We start from the raw sequence: 19,643 nt of genomic DNA, 5'->3' as shown, positions 1-19,643 counted from the left end.
TTCTGTAACATAGGGTATATTATTCCTCCTCCGCATACCAGGAAGTAATCTTAACAGTTTTAAGCTGTAATAAGTTAATATGAAATTTAATTTTGTGCTGAGGAAAGCATACAGTCAGAACAGTAAAATACATAAAGCAGACTTTTTATTAGCTAAACTACTCCTAGTAAACATAGTCAAAGACCTATAATTTTAAACAAGGTGTAATAAAAACATGTACTATGTGTTTAGCTCACAGTTAGCACTAAACTAGCAACCTGGACTTTTTTCTTAAAGCTACCACAGAACTCTTACTAGCAATAACAAAAAGTCAGGAAGTATTCCTACATGAAGGGTTTTGTTTGAAGTGAAGGCATCCAGATAGGTCTGAGGTAACCATAAACCAGTCAAATCTGGTCAGTAATCAATACAAAGGACTCCAACATTACACTTTCTTTCCTTCCATGAAGTAATAGTATTGATTAGTTTGCTCTTCAGCCAGTGTGAGAAAAAAAAAGAACCATCGGTCCTATCTCACCTCCCGATGGCTTGAAGTCTCCTAAGAGACAAGAGTCACTATACTTATGGACAGCCTAAGCAGCAAGGACAATAACTTTGCTACAATTTCATAGGAATATTTATGTCTTCAAGCAAAACTATTTTGTGAAGCATTTGTATCCTTAGCTAACAGAATCCAGACTTTCTGAAAGGTATTCCCCTCAACAAACAACCCCTAAAGACAGACGGAGGTAGTTAGCAAACCCGTATCGCTCTGTAAACGTATTTATATCTACCTATCTTCCACGACATGGACACATGGAGAGCTTACCAATTAAGGCAGTCAATCTGACTAACCAAGAAAGGAGACTGAAACATTACAAGTGATAAACAAAAACGATTGAGCTCCAGTAATTTTTTTAAGTCCTTATTAATCTATATTAATGCTAACTATTACAAGTTACTTCAGTCCTCACATTGCACCAAGCAAAGCAATAGTTACGGAGAGCAAGAGGAAGCTACACTCCTCTCTCTGAGGCAGGAAGGCAAGCATGTTCTCATAATGAGGACAAAAAAAGTAATCTCAAAGTAAACAGCACTGTATAGCTAACTTGAACAATAGCAGGGCTAAGGAAAACCAAACCCCTAGGAGAATTCAGTTTAGTGATCAGACCATCATAAGAAAGCACAATTCAAGACAGCATTGTAAGGGTTTTTCATTTTTTTGATACCACCTCTACAGAGTTCATCCACCTGCTAGAGTTCCTCTAAGAGGCAACCGTCTCTTCAAACAAGCAGTTCTATGTTCTCAGTTTTCTAACCTGAACAATCTTTTAAACAAGAAGAATCTCAATTTTATTGTTAGCTTTTGAAGTAGTACACAAATTGAAAATTTTGGCTAATACAATGGAGCAGGTCTGATGCAATCGCAAGTAGTAACTGTAAGATATAGCTCTGGTTTAACAAAGACCACCAGTAACAAATCTGTAACACCTCTCTATATATTTCATAACATTTGTTTGAATTCCAAACATTTCTGTAGATCTTCCAGGAGTGGATGATGGAAATGCTTTGTCAGTTTTACTGGGCAAGAATAGAGAAACAGAGACATTTAAATAGAGTTGTAACTTAAACTCATTAACAAAGAGCGGCAAGGTTACTTCTGGTAGGCCATTTACTTACCTCCACTTGCTGATTCTTGCTCTTCCCCTTCAGGAAACGTAGCCTGGCTTGGTAAGCTATTCCTAGAACGAGTGACTGACTCTAAGTGTGAAGCCCTTCCCAGCAGAGATAGCTCATCTAGCACCTCTCCCTCTTTGGCTTCCAGATCAGATTTTGAAGTGGTTAACTGTTTTATGTTACCTGGTGCCATTAGACTATTTGGGTCATTTAAGCAAGCTACAGTACCACTGTCCAGGCTCAATACTCTGGCACGATTCTTGGCACTGTTTGTGCTAGAAGTCCGACGCGTAGATCGCTTTTTGCTAATTCCTTCAGAGCTTACGTGGGCTTTGTGAGTATTTTCAGCATCTGTGCCCCCACGTTCCTTAGTAACGTATTTGGTCTTTAGAGCACTGTACTTTCCCTCAGGAGACTGGCATGAATGGGATGTGGTGCTGGAAGAGCTATCACTGCTGAACTGGTGAGCTGACTGCATACTTGATGTCCTGCTTAAGTCACTTTGATCACTGGAGTCCTCATCGTGACAAAACACAGCACTGTGGGGTTTAGTACCAGATACACCTCGGAAGGAAACATATTCCCTGTGCCGACTTGAATCAAAACTACTAGCCCGTTTTTTTCCTGTCCGTCTCCGGCTGGACTTGTGGGTAGAGGCCGTTCGATGTATTAAGCTAGAAGACTTTGGTCGAACATCTCCTTCTTTTTGCTTCCCACCAGTTTCTTTACAAGCTCTTGAGTCTACTAGCACAGCTAGTTTCTCACTCTGCTCATCTCTTTGTTCAGCAGACTTCCCAGGTGTCCTGTCAGCTTGTGTAGTCAGTTCATTGGCATGTGGGTTCTTATTGGCCTCTTCTGAAGCAGAGGCACTAAGACCTTTCTGACCGTGCAGCTCATCAGATCCATTAGAACCCTTTACCTCTTGAACTCCGCTGTTAGAGCTCAATTCCACAGCAGTCCTTTCGCTACTAGTCCTTTTGTCAGTAGTAGAACTACTGTCATCCTCTGAGTCAACACCACAGTCCTTTTTCTTACCATCCTTTTCTTCTTCTCTGGGAGACTCTTCCTCATGCTCCGACAGCACACTTTCTATGTGTGTTGAGCTAGTATGTTCACTTTTATAGCTACTGATGGTACTGTTAGTGTCACGATCAGTCCCACTGCAGTAGCTTTCTGTTGAACCACTGCTTCTAGTACTCAGGCTTCTCAGACTGTCCACGCTTTTGTCTGCTTTCAAGGATTTACCCTTCCCACTCTTAGCCAATGGTTGAGGGCTGCTACTTTTCAGAATGTCATCTAACTGAAAAACTCCTGAAATACAAGAGTTCTCAGCCAAGGACTCTCTGGATCCAGAAGGGGGCTTGGAAGCTTCTAACTCACTGACGGGATCTAGTCCTCGTCTTTGTTGATAGAGAGGGAAGTCATTCAATGAAGCATCTGGAAAAGCGACAGCAGAGCTAGAAGTCCTTGGTACTCCTCGTGGCCTGTGATCCTTTCTATAGGAGTGAGAATGCAGAGTTATAAGAGAAGCTACTTCTGAATCACATGCACTAGTTTTAGACTGGTCCACAAGCTGGTTGTTCGAGAGGCACACTTTATCACTGTTGTCTCTTGGCAAATCCTGTCCAGAGGATAGTGAAGGCTGGATGGAGACAAACGAGTCATTCGACACCAGACGAAAAAGCTTCCGATCAGTTGCCAAATCTGTTGGAATATATATTTAGAAATATTCATGTAGAATGTTCATTTAAGATATACAATTTATTTTACAACTGCTTGTTCGTATCAGATAAAGTAAATTGCAAAATCCCTTTGCAAGTACTACATATTACATAGGCATAAAAAAACAACTCCCCAGCACCGGGGCAAACCTGACAAGTGACTAAATTTAAGAAGCCGTAACACCTACTTAATCTTAACAGCTACTAACAGATATTCTGATTAGTTCCCTACTACATCTCTTGCTTATGTGCCTCAGACCTTGTTTTTATGCATCCCGGAGTTATTTTTTTGTCATTTAAGTTACAAGAGACTCAAACCTTGAATTTTGTCTCACCATCTTCACGCAGTCAACTGTTTGTTTCACAAACATTAATTATTAAATAAAAATAATCCCCATCAAAACTGAAGTCAAAAAAAATCCACAAAAGAAAGCCACCCTTCCTAACAGATACCAAGTAAAATCACAATTCGTAAAGTTCATCAGGCCTATAACAAAACTCTAGGAAGTTACTGAGATTGCTCTGAACAGTGATGAATTCTAGTTTTAAAAAGAACAAGTATTGGCTTCTCTTCCAAAACTGATATCCTGCTGGGTCTGTTAAAGCCAATCCTGAGCATTTGCTGTCAGATCTTGCTCAGAATCATTTCTGTTATCCATCACAAGATATCTCCTGTTTACATGTCCACCTGGAGGGAGTGTCAAGCTGTGTTTTCCTTTTTAATACTGGTACCAAAGAAAGATCTGGAGGCCAGGTTAAGTTACTATAATTCTTAAAGTTTTTCATAGAGTGTATTACCACATGTATAACTTGAAAGACTTCGCAAACAGTTCCAATACTGAGCTAAAAGAAGCTACCTATTACAATAGCACTGCCACCTGTAATATTCTATCTTAAACGTACTTTCTGCACTGGATATGCCTAAGGAACCTAGCAGTCCAACTCGGCTGGCCAAAAATGAACTACAGTATTTCCAGAGTTAACTTCCTGCTAATCAACAGGTACTTGAAAATTCGCAAACAAAAGATTTCCCTATGGCTTTATGTTCTATTTTAGTATGAGCAGACTTTTTCCTGGCAATAAAGCTAAATAGAAAATGAGGTCTGAAACAAAACCGGACAACTGAAGAATGCAAGCTAGCAGTTTTCTTACAGATCAGGAGAACACAGTTACTAAACTCTGTTAGCTTGCATATTAGAAGCAGTATAGAGCGCCAACAACAGAATTCTGTGCAGGCTTATTTGCTTCACTGTAAAAGCACATCTTATTTGGAAAATATCCTTTGGCTGTACTGGAAAGCAGAGCAATTAGTCTACAGTGAAGTCCATGAATCCCAGGCCACTTTCAGTAAGAGAGAGAGAGGCGAGAGACACAAAAGCTAGCTATCTTTCATCAGAAAGGAAACAAAATATTTATTATCTCCTAGAAAACGCCAGGACAAGAAACTTGTAGCCAAAGAATAAAGTCTGAAGGATTTAAGCTATGTATCCCAGGAACCAAGAGTAATTAAGAGAAGAAACAGAGAGTTTCAAGATAGTCTTAGATTCTACCAAGAAACTGCATCAATATATTTAGCATGTTAAGCAAATGATCATTTGTAACAAAACACCACATTTAATATGCAGGAAGAAGAAATTTTACCTTGTTCTTCACTCCCTTCTTTACATAGGCTAGAACTCTGTCCAAGACTTAAACTGATATCATCAGAGGTCTTGGCAGTGTCAGTATCTCCTGTAAATTTTAAGAAAGAAGAGTACTAGTGCTCAAAATATTGACACACACATCTACATGCACTGCAAGTTCCTCACCTGTCAGCTTGTTACCTTTACATCATCATGTGAAGGTAAATAACAGTAGTTACGAGTCACAAGATCTCCTCTTATCTTATAGAGGTAAGTATTGCATACTTACTTCTTTTTTGTGTGTATAAGAATTGTTTCCATTCAACTACATAGAACTCCAATGAAAAGACTGGAAAACTATCTTAAAACCCAATGGAAATATATACTTTTTCTTTAAACATTTATCTATTTGAATACTCCTTTTTGCATCGTCAGCAATAAAAATGAGGGATAGAATGTAATGAAATTTGTAAAGATAAAAAAAACTACAGGAAAAAAAACAGGCAGGTGGGAAAACACACATCTTGTTTTCTTTTGTCTTATCATCAGCTTTGCAAGTTTACAAAAGAGCAACTTCGCATGTCAGAAACAATTAATCTTTTCCTCTCAGAGGAGTTCATAATGTCTGTCCTGGACAATACTTTTGCTTGATGCCAAGTAATCAGAAATAATCAAGTCATTGAAACCTCAGTACCAGAAGGATCACTGGTTCAACACAACTCAAAACTGTAGGAAGAACTCCTCTCAAATCACTCCCTTGGCTCAGCATTTACAAAAAAAATAAAACTTTGCAGGGAAAACAGCACATATCCTAGGATATTCTCTCCTAGTGTTTTAGGCACATTATTTCTAACTCCCAGGTAGATTTCTTCCACTTATTAAATGCTGTACTTACCTCCCCAAAAGAGTTTTGAGGGTAAACAAGGTAGTCAGTATTTGGAAATGAAGTAAACAACATTATTGGTTTGAAACACTACCACAAAGCAATTTTAAGTAGCAGCCAAAAGTCTCACCTTTGATTGTTGCTGCTGTTCCCAGACGAGAGAACCCAGATCCAACCTAGAAACAGGGAATTACGTAGAAAGCTGTAAACTTACAGGAATTACCCAACCGTTTCCTATTATGCATGCATTTGTCTATACACCTAAGGGAGATTTTCAAAGGCACAAAAGCTTTCAACAATAGCACAGCACTGTAGAGTTGATTCTGCCTCAGGATGTTTCCGCTGCAAACAGACATGGCAAGACACCTAATTATACATCCAGCTACCTCACCATTGCTTTGTTTTATGACAAACATGCTTAGGGATTTTAATATGTTGATTTTAAAAACCACAATTTGTAATCTGGGAGTTTTCATTGAAAATACCCTGTGTAGGGGAAAAAAATTACTGGTGTGGAGATACACTAATAACTGCTGTTGTGAAGCTGAGCATTTGATGCAGTATCCATGGTTGCCTAAAACACTCAAGGGAAATATCACCTGAATATAAAACTTCTGTTCAAATTAGTAAATACCATCTATTTAAAATACTACATATTAGTAAATTAGATCAGTTTAACCTAATAATTTTTCTGGTATCTTGTTCCTCCCTCTTGTTCCTGAAATGGCAGTTTTTTCTTTTGAAGGCAGTTTCTGAGTACACAGACTACAGCCACTTCAAGGCAAGTAAACTGCTTAGCGAAAGACTGCAGTATTTCTTGAATTATTCTTCGGTATTAGTTACCACCACAGTAAGTTTCATCATTTGATTTTTAGCCATGTTCAAAGGCCAATCAGCAGGCACATATCTCCTTATTTAAAAACTAGCTAGTCATTTAGGATTACAGTTTGCCTTTCTCCATACCTGCTATAATCTCTAGCAAGTATTTTGCAGGGCGCTACAGAGAACTTCATCTCTCCTTTAACAGTATTTCCAGTATCACCTCTCTCAAAGAGCTTTGATTGGCATGAAAAACAGCATAACTGTCAGATAATTAAATCACTCAGAAACAGGATAAGCAAAGGGCATATTCAAAGGCAGGCAATGAACCCCTGAGAAATTCAAAATAAAAAATAGGAATTCAACTTGACTGTATGCTTTTTAGGATGCCTTGTTTGTTTTTTTTTTTTTTTTAAAGGAGTCCTTACTTCAAGTGACTCAGGGAAAAAAAGCAAATATCTAATTCTACCTTAAATTTGCTGTACTTAGAGAAATCTGAGCACGTGTGCAGATTTTATTCAGCCATACTACAGCAGAACAGCTTCGCTATGTGTAATACAGTAGACCAGCGGAAGCTTGTTTAATTCATTTTCTTTACTACACTGTCACGCACATTTTTAGTTAGTCATTTTGCCATATTTCAACATTTTTCCCTTTCTGTAATGTGCCTTGCCTTCAGATGCTACAGATGAATGCATGGGAAAATTGAACAGAACTCAGCTGCTTACTGTTCACATACCCTTTTGATGCTGCAAATTTAGACACAGGGGACTCGCAAGCACTGATTTTTATCAGTAGCTTAAACTGTTATAGCATCGGCATTAAAGCACACAGCAAAGTACATGGACCTTCACAATACACTTTAACATCAAATTGTTGAGTGTTGAAAAAGCTATTCCAAACAAAGCCCAGCCAAAGAAACGTGAACCTCAGCCTACTCATCTCGTCCCACATGGACCATCACCTCCTATTCCTTTAAACACTACAAAACACTTGCTTTCTTAAAATGAGAAAAATCTTAGAGCCTACCTATGCTGCCCAACAAAGCACTATGCAGCTAAAACATCAACATCAGCATAACACTACACTACGCACTACTTGAGCACAGAGCTAATTAGATGGACTCAATGTTGTAATACCAAGCCAAGGATTTCCACTTCATCCAAAAATAGCTTCTGTATCTTTAATACAACACTGCACTGCTCACTGTCAACATAATGTTACTGTCTGGCCAGTCAAATCAACTCATCCTCTTGAGGAGTTGGTAAAAGATGCCACAACTGGCTAGACATCACAAGCCAAATAAAAGGAACAGCACAGGAAGAACTGTACAAGTCAAATGCATACATCTAGCAGACATAATAAGGAAGCAGATCAGCTTCCCCAGTGAAACCGAAGACAAATAGAGCATAATGAAGCTGCATTGGAACCTAAAAGGCCAAGTTCCAGCCCTTCCATCTGGTATACAGCAGCCCCTATTTATTGCTTTCCTCCTAATCCTGAGTTATCAAACTAGTGAAGATTTTCCTACAGCTACCAAAAAATTAGCAGTTTTAGTCTTTCTATTTCCAGCAATATATCTTGCTTCCTGCTCTATCAGATCAACGTTTTTAAATTGCAGAGTCTGAACTGCCAGCAATAATGACTTTCAAAATGCAATTTAGCATGGCAAGAGATAATCAATAGTGGAGACATTCTAAGACTTAACAGAAGCCTCCTCAGAAATCAGCGCAACTGAAGTTTGCCAATAAAGAATCTAAATGACAGAGCAAACAGAAGTAAGGGAGAGAAAACAAAGAACACAAGGATGAAGTTACAGCCTGAGCTATGTAGCAACTCACTGATACCAAAACAATGACAGGATCCCATGACAGCAGGTCTTGGTATTTATATCTGACCATGCTCTGAACCATTTTGATCTACTAAATCAGAAGTACACTAACAGAGCAAAAAGAGAATACTTTCTGCTATGTTGCCACAAAATCCAGCTGTTCCTAGAACAAACACAAAATGGGAACGAGCAATAACTGCAGCTGGGAGAATAGAGTGCCATCCCAATAAAGTAGTTAAGAAATACAGAAAGGTAGAGTTGCTGATGCTAGCACAATCAAAAAAAAAGTGAAACTGAATTAGAAAAATATCAGCGAAGATTACACGACAGGTTGCAATGCCAGCAGTACTAAAGCAACTACTGCAAGAGCATTAATTCTTACCTGGTTGTTTGGATCTATTCCAGCATAAGAATTGCGTGAGCTACAGCCAACAGGAGGAGTGGCTTCTCGTATGAACTCTGACATCTCAATCCCTCCACCAGGGTCACTGAGAGAAAGATTAAAAATAATTAACCTACCAGTTAAACATAGAAGAAGTCTGTCTACAGCGAGTAGCAATTCAAAACTTTTTTTTTTTTTTACTTTCCAAATGTCAGGAGCTCAAATAAATCCCCGTTCCTTAGATAAACACTGCCAATGTGATGCAGAAACCTCCAGGAGAGCTGGAACACCTCGTTTCCTAGTACAGAAGCTGCTTGCTTTCTTGCAGCTTCACTGTCACTGGCCAGCAGCGAAGTGTGAAAAATCAGGAACTCGCAGGCATTTAGAAATGCTGGCATATGAAGTTCTCCCTGTCTACACACAGACACACACAACTTTTGGATTATCTATCCAATAGTGGATATCCAGAAATCAGAAAGAGTCCTAAATAACACTTTTTAAAAGCAGGGGAAAGAGTCAAATTGAAGAGATTTGCCATTACCCTGATCAAAAAGTTTACCTTAGACTGGACCTAGGAGCAAAAGTAAGGAGGGGTTAAACAAGTAGCCACACGCTATCACTGAAAGTTAGTGGAAAGACACAAAGATAGAGGGCCTAAAAGGCACAAGGTACTTCTTCCTACCAGGAAGAATTCCCCTTCAGAAAGTTGGCATGCCCTACCAAGTAGCATTTTAAGTTGCAATACATATATTAGAATGTCCTAGTGATTTAACCATTTCAAGATTAATGAATATTGATCTTAAAGTATTTTCTAGACCAACATCAAATTATAATTCAACATGATTCAGTTTGTTTTGTAAATACCTGCCTTTGACAAGAGCAAGCTGGGCCTGTGACAACTACACTCCAGCATTTTGTTGGAGAAATAACCCATGTCTAATCCTTCTCCCTTTGGACAAGGAAACTAAAGATGTAACCCTGTGTTACCTCTGGAGAATGAGAAACAGACAGGAAGCACAGCAGGCCTTACTTAGTATACAGCTCATCTCATACGTGCAATAAGTCAGACATGTAATAACTTTTTTTAATGCAACAACATCAAGCTAGGATATTATAAACAATGTCAATAAAGGACCTGAAACACAATTTATACCATAGTATGATATTTAAAGTTGTTGTAATCTCAGAGAAAAGAGCACAATATTGGGGCACAACCTTGGGAACCATTCCAGATCATACAGAGGCCACTCAATATATAACTCTACCACCTGAATGTTCCTACATCAAAGGGATAACAAAAAATAATGTCTGAAGTTAGGAATATATTACATTAGTAAAGAAAAAAAATAAGCCAGCTTAAGAGACAACCAGCCATGAGTCAGCAGAACAATATGGTCCTGGTCCAACTCCAACAAATCAAAAAAAGTTACCATTTTGGTACAGCTCAGCAGCATGACATAAGCATGCTCTTATTGCTGGTTGTTTACCAAGCCCTTTCTGACCTAATCTTATCAATAATGCTGAAGGAGAAGCAAGTAAAAAAAAAAAAATGCAGAATTCAGGTTCTTTAATTTCTGTCAGCTGTAGCCAGAGTATGCCTTCAGTAAACATTTTAAGAACACTTAAGGGCATAACAAGAAGTTTAGTTTTAACTAAAACCTTCTTACTTATAAGTTCAGCATATGTTATGATCTCTACAGAAATAACATTTAATGCCTTTCACAAAAAAGATTAACTTTCTTCCTCGTTCAAGTTATTCAGAAATACTCCAAATGATTAAAGGATGTTCTCTGAAATAGCAAAATAAGGCAACATGAATTAGCTTTCACGCACAGAACTAGGGAGGATACTTAGGGGTGAGGGAAGGAGGCAGTTTTGTTTAAGTGTGAACCACCAGATATCAGCATAAGCAACAGTACAAGGCAAGAGGAGTCTATGCACAGCTGCTGTGTTCTGTGACAGCACACAGAAACTAAAGGATTAACAAAAGTTAGTAACAAAACAAAACCGTCTGCAGGAACAAGCAGGAAGTACAGATTTCCAGGATTAACTATTGTACGCACAGAAGATTCCAAATGCCATTGTAGCCCACATCCTTGAGTCATTTCACTGCCAGCACAGTTGCTATTTGTTCCTGTTATCAAGTCCTATAACCAATTTCTAACAGTTTGCTAACTTCATACCTTAGAGCAAATGGTTGCTTGCAAACTGAAAAGAATAGCAAAGAAACAGAAGTGAAGTTACTACACAAACTGAGAAGAGTGAATAAGTTATGTCCAGCTACCTGTAACCAAGATTGCTACAGAGGAGGCATCCAGAGCTTGCACATTTACTATATGCAGCTATTTTATTAGCGTGTCAAACTGAGAGCCTTAAGAAGCTGCCAGCCTAAATTAATTCAGTTTAATACCTGACTTAGGCTGATTACCTAAAGATATCTGATGTTCAGACTACAACTTGCAGAGAGAATTTAGAACAAACAATTTTGATCTCAGGACAAAGCAGAGGAAGGTCTTCATTCTTTTCTTTTGAACAGCTTCTTCTGCCCATAGAGCTCCTTTCCTTCCATCCTGCAGGCCCATGAAATTATACTTGAAATACATATGATTTAGGAAGATACTGCTTTTAAGAAAGCATTCTCCTTCGTCTTCTGGAAAGCTGGGTGAGGGGAGTTAAACACCCTCACTGTTAAAAATATCCTCCTCACTTTACTGTTTTCTTCAGGCACTTAGATAGCCCTATAATGGGCCCAAGTTAAAGACTGAGATGGACCAGACTTGACCAAAAAAATGAGGCCAGGCTAAAGGTAAGGTTGCTATTATATGAGAAGGATCACAGCATGTACTGAATATGCTAGATCACAACAATTTCAAGTAGTAAGAGACTTTATCTTTAAAGCTTGAAGTAGTAATTTTAGACTTGAAAAAAGCAAAAACAACTCCAAGATCAAGAAGAGGTCTGCCAGAAACAGAAAACTGCAAGGAGGAAAAAATAGCAGAGATACAAGCAAGAGTTAGAGAGATTACAGTTTTTATTTTTTATTTTTTCCTTGCTCTACTTGTTTAAGCAGTGTATGCAACGCCAAGGCAATGAATGAAGAAACCACATGCTCCAGCTGCCAGTTTTCTTATAGAGAAGTACATATGAAATTCAGCTCTCCCACACTGACTGATGTCAAGGACAGCAATGCCTCCAGGTTAATGCTTTCTTTATCCTGCTGTAAGTCATAGTAGTCACTGACACAAGAAGCCATATTCCTATCCCCAAATGCAAGACTACAAGTTAAATGTTTTAAGACATCTGTTCGGGTCCACTAATACTATTGAACGGATTACACTTGCACTGTTTCTTCTACGCAAGATTAGGAGCCTGTACTCCCAATATTTATTTGCTTTAACGAAACCTCACACAAGCTGAAGCATAATTAACACCACCTTGTCAAGTATGAAGTCAATCGCATTAGAAGTTACAGAACCAAGACAACTCAGTCCTATCTTTGAACCGCACAACCTTCCTTCAGAGATATTAACTAGAGAATTTCAAATTCATAAGGAGTATGCTCTTAAGAAACAGCAAGTTGTTCTTTGCTTAACTAAGCTGAAGGTCTTTTTTTGAAACATTAGAAACCCTCCTGAGTTTGATCCTATTCAGACACCAACATGAGTAGATGATAAAAAAGCAGTCCACATAAGCCTACAAAGGTACAGCACACCATTTTTGCCAGATACCTGAAAGCACTATTTCACAGATAAACTACGTGAAACTTCAGAAAGAAAAGAAGAGCAGTTCTTAGAAGCTAAACAGAATCCTCAACACATTTTTGAACAGAAACTAGTCTATCACTTAATTCTTCAAAAATATCAATAGAAATATCTGAAGTGGTCCCTAGGGGAGTCTGAGTGGGGTGAAAAATCTACTACATCTTTGCAGACTACATTACCTATCTCCCTTATACCCTCCCTATGCTAGGAAAGCAGAATTAAAACGAAAAAACAAGACAACAAAACCCTATACACATAGTTTCTTCAAAAAAGTTTTTCCCATTCCTGTTCTGATTTAACTTAATAGTAAGCTAACAGCTCAACACTCAAAACTCACCCTGTATCTCCTCTACTGGTTTGAATGTTACCAGAGTGTTCTTGTGAGCTTCCAGGCAAAGATTAGTATATACTGCACATCCCACTTACCAAAAAGTAACTCCGTAATTTCTGCATTGACCTTGTTCCCAGTTCTAGTTAAGAGACCTGAAAGTGGGAACAAGGATCATATAAAGTTAATGAAACTTTAGTTGGCAAGCAGGACACACAGAAAACTAACCTCTACGTCTGAGCTCACAAATGCTTATAGTGTAGTAACTTGGCCCACAATCACTGCTCCTCAGAAAACTCAGAAAAAACAGAACTTCTGAAATATCCAAAATGTAATTCATGATACTAGTACAAAAAAGTCCCTTGCCAAGTCCTGGCAACTGTTTTGGAAGCAAAACCTACATGGCTTATAAAAAAAATTCAAATCCAAGGATCACATCTAAAACACACATTAGCAAGGTTACATTCACACAGAACAGACCACTAGTTTACTTCCATGAGTTTTATTAAGCAGAATCAACATTAGTATACATTTAGGCAAGCGTTCTGCCAAAACAACTTAATTCAGTTTTAGCAGGGTGTATGGTAACCTCAATGGAGTCACAATTGAAGTCAGCAGGTTCAGTTACCAAACACACAATGGAAAAAGGGTCAGGTTATAAAAGATTGATACAGTCAGTTACTGTATACCAGCTTTAAAGGAATAGAAGACATGGGTTTTGCGAGCAATACTAAGCTGAGAGCAGACAGAAGAACTTAAGACCCATCCCTGGAGAAGCTACCCATATGTACAGTGAAATCCTTTCCCTTCTATATAGATTTTAAAGAACACCACATGAACGCTTCCTTTCGTTAAGCCTCCTAATAAACAGGGTAAGAGGCTTCTTTTAATCGCGTTTCCGTATAGCATAGTGCCTCTATTTAAAAGTTTCAGGGGGTTGAGGTGTTTTTTTTTTGTTGTTGTTTTGTTTTTCTTTTTTAAGAAATACAACTATTTTAAGAGTCGGGACAGTCTATCAAAACCACCACTCTGAAAACAATTCATAGCTACTAGTACCTGAAACTTGAAGAAGAGAGAAAGGTCTTTAAGAAGCTAAGAATTAGAGATTGATTTATTTAATATAATCTAACTCTTAGGATGCCCTCAATTAACTGCAGCCAAGCAGAGGCCTGGATAACAGAGCTCACAATACATCCGGAGTCTGATCAGACTGGTTAGGCTGCCCTTGCTGATGAGTCATCTTTTGCTCTTCACATAGACTGATCAGAGGAGGGAAACCTCTTTTTTAATGCTGGCAACAGCAAAGCTCTGCTGAAAGGAATCACCTCGTATTGACAGTACTTCAGAATCATCACCTTCATCACTAAACTGAGCAATTCCAGAATTTCTAAGTTGAGAGGACAGTGTTCTCCCAAAGAAAGCATACAACTGGAGTCAAGCATTGTATCTGATCTTGCTTTTGTAAAACTAAGTAAACTAAATCCAGATCAGACATTACTTTTGGTGATAAAACGATTAGCAGTTAGTCTTTGACAGCACGATTTTTAAAAACAAGTCTGCTGTTGAAATAAGATTACTTGTTCTGGTTGTGTTCATTAAGTATTTAGCAACCTAATCAGCACATATTTTCCATGCTGTTGTTTCAATGCTTCCAATGTTTTCAATACTGTTCTAAGACTCCTCTGGGGGAAGAACCAGGAAGTTAACATGAAGCCATCATTTCAAACCTAATATATAAAAAAGTCTGGTTTTTAAGATTACACATAAACACTGAGGAATATAGATGCAGACCTCTGTGCTTCTGAAAAACTGTTTATTTCAACCACCATTCTGGTTACACATCTGATGGAAGTGTAACTGTTTATCATCTCCAGCAGTACACAAGCACTGGCAGACACCTTACCTGGGCCCATTGCTGTCTTTCCTCTTGGCCGAAACATTGCTTTGTTCTGTTTTTGCACCTCTGTCCATACGTTCAGTGGCATTCCTCTCCACAATTTCTCCCTCATCCAGCGCCCTGTGCAAGCGGTAATTCACCATCTTCAAAACGATAAAGAGTGCTGCTATTACCGGGCAGTAGACAGCTACTATCATCATGGAAGAAGGAAGGGCCTTTCAAAAGAAGAGCAGAAGAAGAGTTAGTGAATATGAGGCCAAGTGGCCATAAGAATATATATAACTACCTAGAGTTCAACAGTTTCCTTCATTCAGAAGATACCAAACCTAACAAAAGTTAAAGTTAAAAAGCCATACGCGCACAATAAAGTCAAACCCTGCATAGAGATTATTAGAAACCTAGTAAGATTTAAAAACCGTTGGACTGCAAGATACCAAAGCACCACAGTAGCTTTCTGAGTAGACTCATGTTTGAGAGCCAAATTTAAGTCTGTTTTTCTCCCAAGGCTATTGGAGTGTGGGACCAAGACTAGGAGATCTGCAGCTAGCATGATTTTTATGTCACCGTATTTTCAATTACTTTTTATAAGTAAGTAAGGCAGAGAGATTTTAAGCAACTAGAAGACTAAGCTAAGCACAGAGTGAGACCTTGTTTTAGGGCTAGCACATAACATCAATTCCATTTTTTGGAGGAAAAAAAGAAGTGAGTGACAGCACACTGGATGGGAGAAAATTGCTCAACTACCCCAAGCTAGATGTTTTGACTTAGCTTGTCAGCTTCCAACAGCTACTCTTGCATAACGAGATATGGATCAGTCACAAAAGGCTAACTTTCCCCTACCTGCATACAAAAGAGGTCTGTTTACATTCATGGCTCACACTTTGAAGCAGAAGCCCACATCAGCCTGCAAGACCACATGCTACAAGGCGCATTTATACTAGACCATTACATGCCCATGGAAAGGCAGCCAATGCAGATCTTCTGAAGAGAACTTTTCAGCTGTGTCAGAGGTGGCCAAAGGCCATACAAATAACCTCAGTCCTAAATTCAACTTCGGAAATTCCACTTAAGACTTCTCATACAGCTTTTGCTGTATTGACCCATAAGGCTTCTACAGATCAGTCACTTCAGCAGCAGACACTAGGCACAGCCTGAGAGCTGTTTGAGAAGCGTTCAGAATACTGGTCAAACTCCAGTTTTTACTTCAAGGCTTTTACCTAATTCACCTTTTATTTGTATTTATACTCTTGCCACTTAATTTGCCCAGTCACTAAACGAAATGAAGTATTAATTCTCAGACGCCACCCACAAACACACCATGTTCCTCACAAAAGCAACACGAGGTTGTGTACTCAAATATTTTGCTACATCACTGTCCTTTACCCTGCTGCTAGTACAGTTTCATACCATTCTGAACATTTTTAAGTCTATATACAGACAAATGACAATAGGAATCGAACGGTATTTGTTACCCAGCACAAACACAAACTCAGCAGATGAGAAGAGTAAGTACGCTACCTTTTTAGACCTCCTATTCTAAGGTTAAGGCCAGCTTGTTTCATACATCTCTTCACCCTCCCTACAAAACCCTCAGCAATCAAGGGGTCTTTACAGTGATCAAAGGCCCACGCGCATCCTGCAGAAAGGGAACATGACCAGAAAGAAAGACAGAAAGCCCTCTACATCTTGCACACTGAGCTAGTTTTAGTCACTTTTAACAGAGATGTGATTAAAACATTAATATTTCTACATACTCAAGAAAGTGTCCTGAAAGAACTGGAAGTAATTTGAACTGGGAGATTAACAAAAATACTGTTTGAAGAGATTTCTAAATACAAAATACTGCAGTAACAAAAGGGATAAAGGAATAAATATTTCCAAATACTGCATCAACTGTTGACTTCAGAACAAAACCAATCCCTAATCTTGTTGCTGACTTTCTGGCAGGAAGCAAAACCAATCAATCAACACAACATTTCTCAAACCAAGCAAGTGTAAACAATTGAGTCTAGAATCTATCAGGAGGGAGGTTACTTGTTACAATTTCTTTTCTTAAAGAGATCAAGTTTAACTCACATCACATCCTCTAAAACAAGTCAACACCTAATACAGCATTTGAAAGGGGACAGGCAAACTAAGCTGGGGTATGCTAACTTAGATTTTGCCTGTCGTTGTTCACACTGAGCTGGACAAGACCCTATGGATAGGGAAAGATCCACTTACCAAACAGCAAGCACCTCAGGAGGAGAAAGAGGAAACAAAGACACACAAAAAAGGCATCAATAAGCAACCAGGAGCCGCAATGATGCTAATGGCTTCCATAACCCCTGGAGCAACACAAGGGTTTCCTCCAGAAATGCAACGCTTCAGAGGCAGCTAGCTTTCTGCAAGCACGGGCAAGCCCATTAATTCTGTCAAAATGTTTAATCTTCCTGTACCTGCTAAGCCGTCTGCTACCAAATCACAAACATGAGTTCAATTGGCCTCTCCTTTACAAGCACCCACTGCTCAGAAGCCATTTCTGCAATCAGCTTAACACTACATGACCAAAGTTAGCCTGTAAGAGACAAGCCTATACTTTCTAACTACCTGGAGAACTCTTAAATTTATTTCCTCCTATCCATCAGCAGCCAGGTCACACATTGCATCCAGTTTATCCTGTGAAATGCAAGATCTACCACCCTGTTCTGCAAAGGAAAGCTTTGAGAACAAGATATAAAACGTGGAAAATGAATGCAACTTGCATCAAACCCAAGAAAGATATAAAGGGTGCTTTTTCATCACACATCCCATTTCCACAGGACTGCAGAGTGTTCAAAAGCATACAATAAGTTAACTCAATATTTTTCATTCTTTTTGTTTATTAGGACTTACTCCTCTCCGGATAGGATGTATATTCTAGGAATAGAAGAAATTTGAGCATGCCCAGCACACTTGGCTATCTGATCATAGCTTAGTTCAGTCTCACACTGTGGTACAGCAGCACTACCCACGGTACCAGCAACTTCTCTGCATCCCAGCCTCAAGAGGCAGTGTTACCTCACCTCAACCTAAACCACTGGTGCCTTCCCTATTCTTCTTCCCCAGACTTATAAATATCCAGCTTCCATTTGGGGTCTTTTCTCCACAATCCAAGGTGACTTAAAATGACATCATTGCACCAGGGGAGGTTTAGATCAGACATTAGGAAAAATTTCTTCTTGGAGAGGGTGGCCAGGCATTGGCACAGGCTGCCCAGGGAAGTGGTGGAGGCCCCATCCCTGGAAATATTTAAGAGACGTGTGGATGTGGCACTAAGGGACGTGATGGCACTTGGTAGTGACAGTCAGTTAAGAGTCAGCCTTGAGGATCCTCAAGATCCTTTCCAACCTAATATAACTGTAGTAAAATTTAAGTTGTTCATGACATTTTACCACATGTGATGAGACCAGTGTGAGTATCCTATACAACAGGATCGTCAAGATTATAACAGGAATGCTTAAGTCCTACAAGTCTCCAGTTAGCTCTCATTGCAGTTGTCTCCATGAGAAAGTTCACAAGCATTTTTATTGTGCCCCCACAGAATAAAATCCTCAGGTTATAACTAGTGAGTGCCTGCTAACAAGCTCTAGGTCTGTACCTGCAACAGTATTTCACAGAAACTCTCATTTTACTGCACATCACCGAGGATACTTTCATTGGCACCAGAAGAAAACAGACAGCAAACAGCACCAGTCACAACTGAAGCTCTTAAAGCAGAAAAGAGAGCTAGACATGACCATACAAAAACTGCCTGCTTTAATTACATTCTGTTGAAAACATCAGCCATCCTGTGTTTGAACAAGTCAAATAAAAAATTAGATAAACTCTAAGCTAGAAGTATTTCCCTGTACCTTAAAGGGAAGTCAAGTTCTGTCAAGAACATGGGGTGGGGAGGAAAGCAGCAGGGAAGACACCAACTTTCTAACACCTTTCCCTCAGCATTCACTTTCAAAATTTTTATCTTTCAAGACAACTTATGAAATGCATACTAATATATGTGGACTCTTACCTTTAAAAAAAAAACAGTTATTTTGAGACTGGTTACTTTGCCTTCATCTTTCCCCCATATGATAATAAACTATATACAGAAAGCAGAGAATTGCACTCCATTTTTACTCTCTCCTTTTCTAAAGCACATGTTACAAGACATGATTTGGGTGTGATCTTAAACTACAAGTCTGCTGTACTACCACCTCATTGTCAATGCAAAGCACGGTCCAAACTCCCTGCAGCAGGCTACTCGCTCCTCTTGCCAGCTAGAAAGAAACCTGTAACTGGCAACCAGTGGTCTACTGCTGCAGCTTCCTGAAACACCTGAGGTTTAACACAAGGGGGGTAAAATTAGTTGATCAGATAAATAAGCAGCAATAAACAAAGTTAAGATGCAGCAATGCACGGTTTTGAGGAGTAGGGCTGTCCTTTCTGGAAACAGCGGGCTGCAAGGCCACCTCAGCTGTGCCACAGCACACACTTGGTGGCAGAGTGGGTGGCAAACACCTGAGCAGTCCTAGATTTCAGTCATCAACCTAGACCAGAAAAGAAGCCTCAGACCACCAGTCACAGGACTTAAATACTTCAATTTAAACCACAAAGGTGTCTGTATCTTGAGTCACCATTTCAAACACAGAAGTGCCAGGAAATAGAGAAAGTTCCACTCCATCACAGGTTGTGCTGCACACTTACGAAGAATCAAAGACGACTTTATGGATCTTCTCAGGAGAC

At 39.1% G+C, this 19,643-nt stretch overlaps 1 protein-coding gene across 8 annotated transcripts in view; it reads right to left on the bottom strand.

The window, feature by feature from the left end:
* The window catches only part of PCNX1 (pecanex 1), an 86,905-nt gene that overhangs the window by 63,194 nt on the left and 4,068 nt on the right, over nt 1–19,643 (bottom strand). For 7 of the 8 annotated variants that reach the window (XM_035327096.1, XM_035327090.1, XM_035327091.1 and 4 more), the window contains exons 2-6: nt 14,907–15,115; nt 8,915–9,020; nt 6,013–6,058; nt 5,019–5,108; nt 1,660–3,360 (exon numbers count right to left, since the gene is read on the bottom strand). In XM_035327096.1, coding sequence (XP_035182987.1) covers nt 1,660–3,360; nt 5,019–5,108; nt 6,013–6,058; nt 8,915–9,020; nt 14,907–15,115 — 2,152 coding nt within the window. Of the gene's footprint in view, nt 1–1,659; nt 3,361–5,018; nt 5,109–6,012; nt 6,059–8,914; nt 9,021–13,101; nt 13,159–14,906; nt 15,116–19,643 lie in introns of those variants that run through there. The other variant, XM_035327095.1, reaches the window with a different exon arrangement.

This window comes from Oxyura jamaicensis, chromosome 5 (genome assembly GCF_011077185.1).
Source record: "Oxyura jamaicensis isolate SHBP4307 breed ruddy duck chromosome 5, BPBGC_Ojam_1.0, whole genome shotgun sequence".
Taxonomy (NCBI): domain Eukaryota; kingdom Metazoa; phylum Chordata; class Aves; order Anseriformes; family Anatidae; genus Oxyura; species Oxyura jamaicensis.
This window is presented reverse-complemented; position numbering and strand designations above follow the sequence as displayed.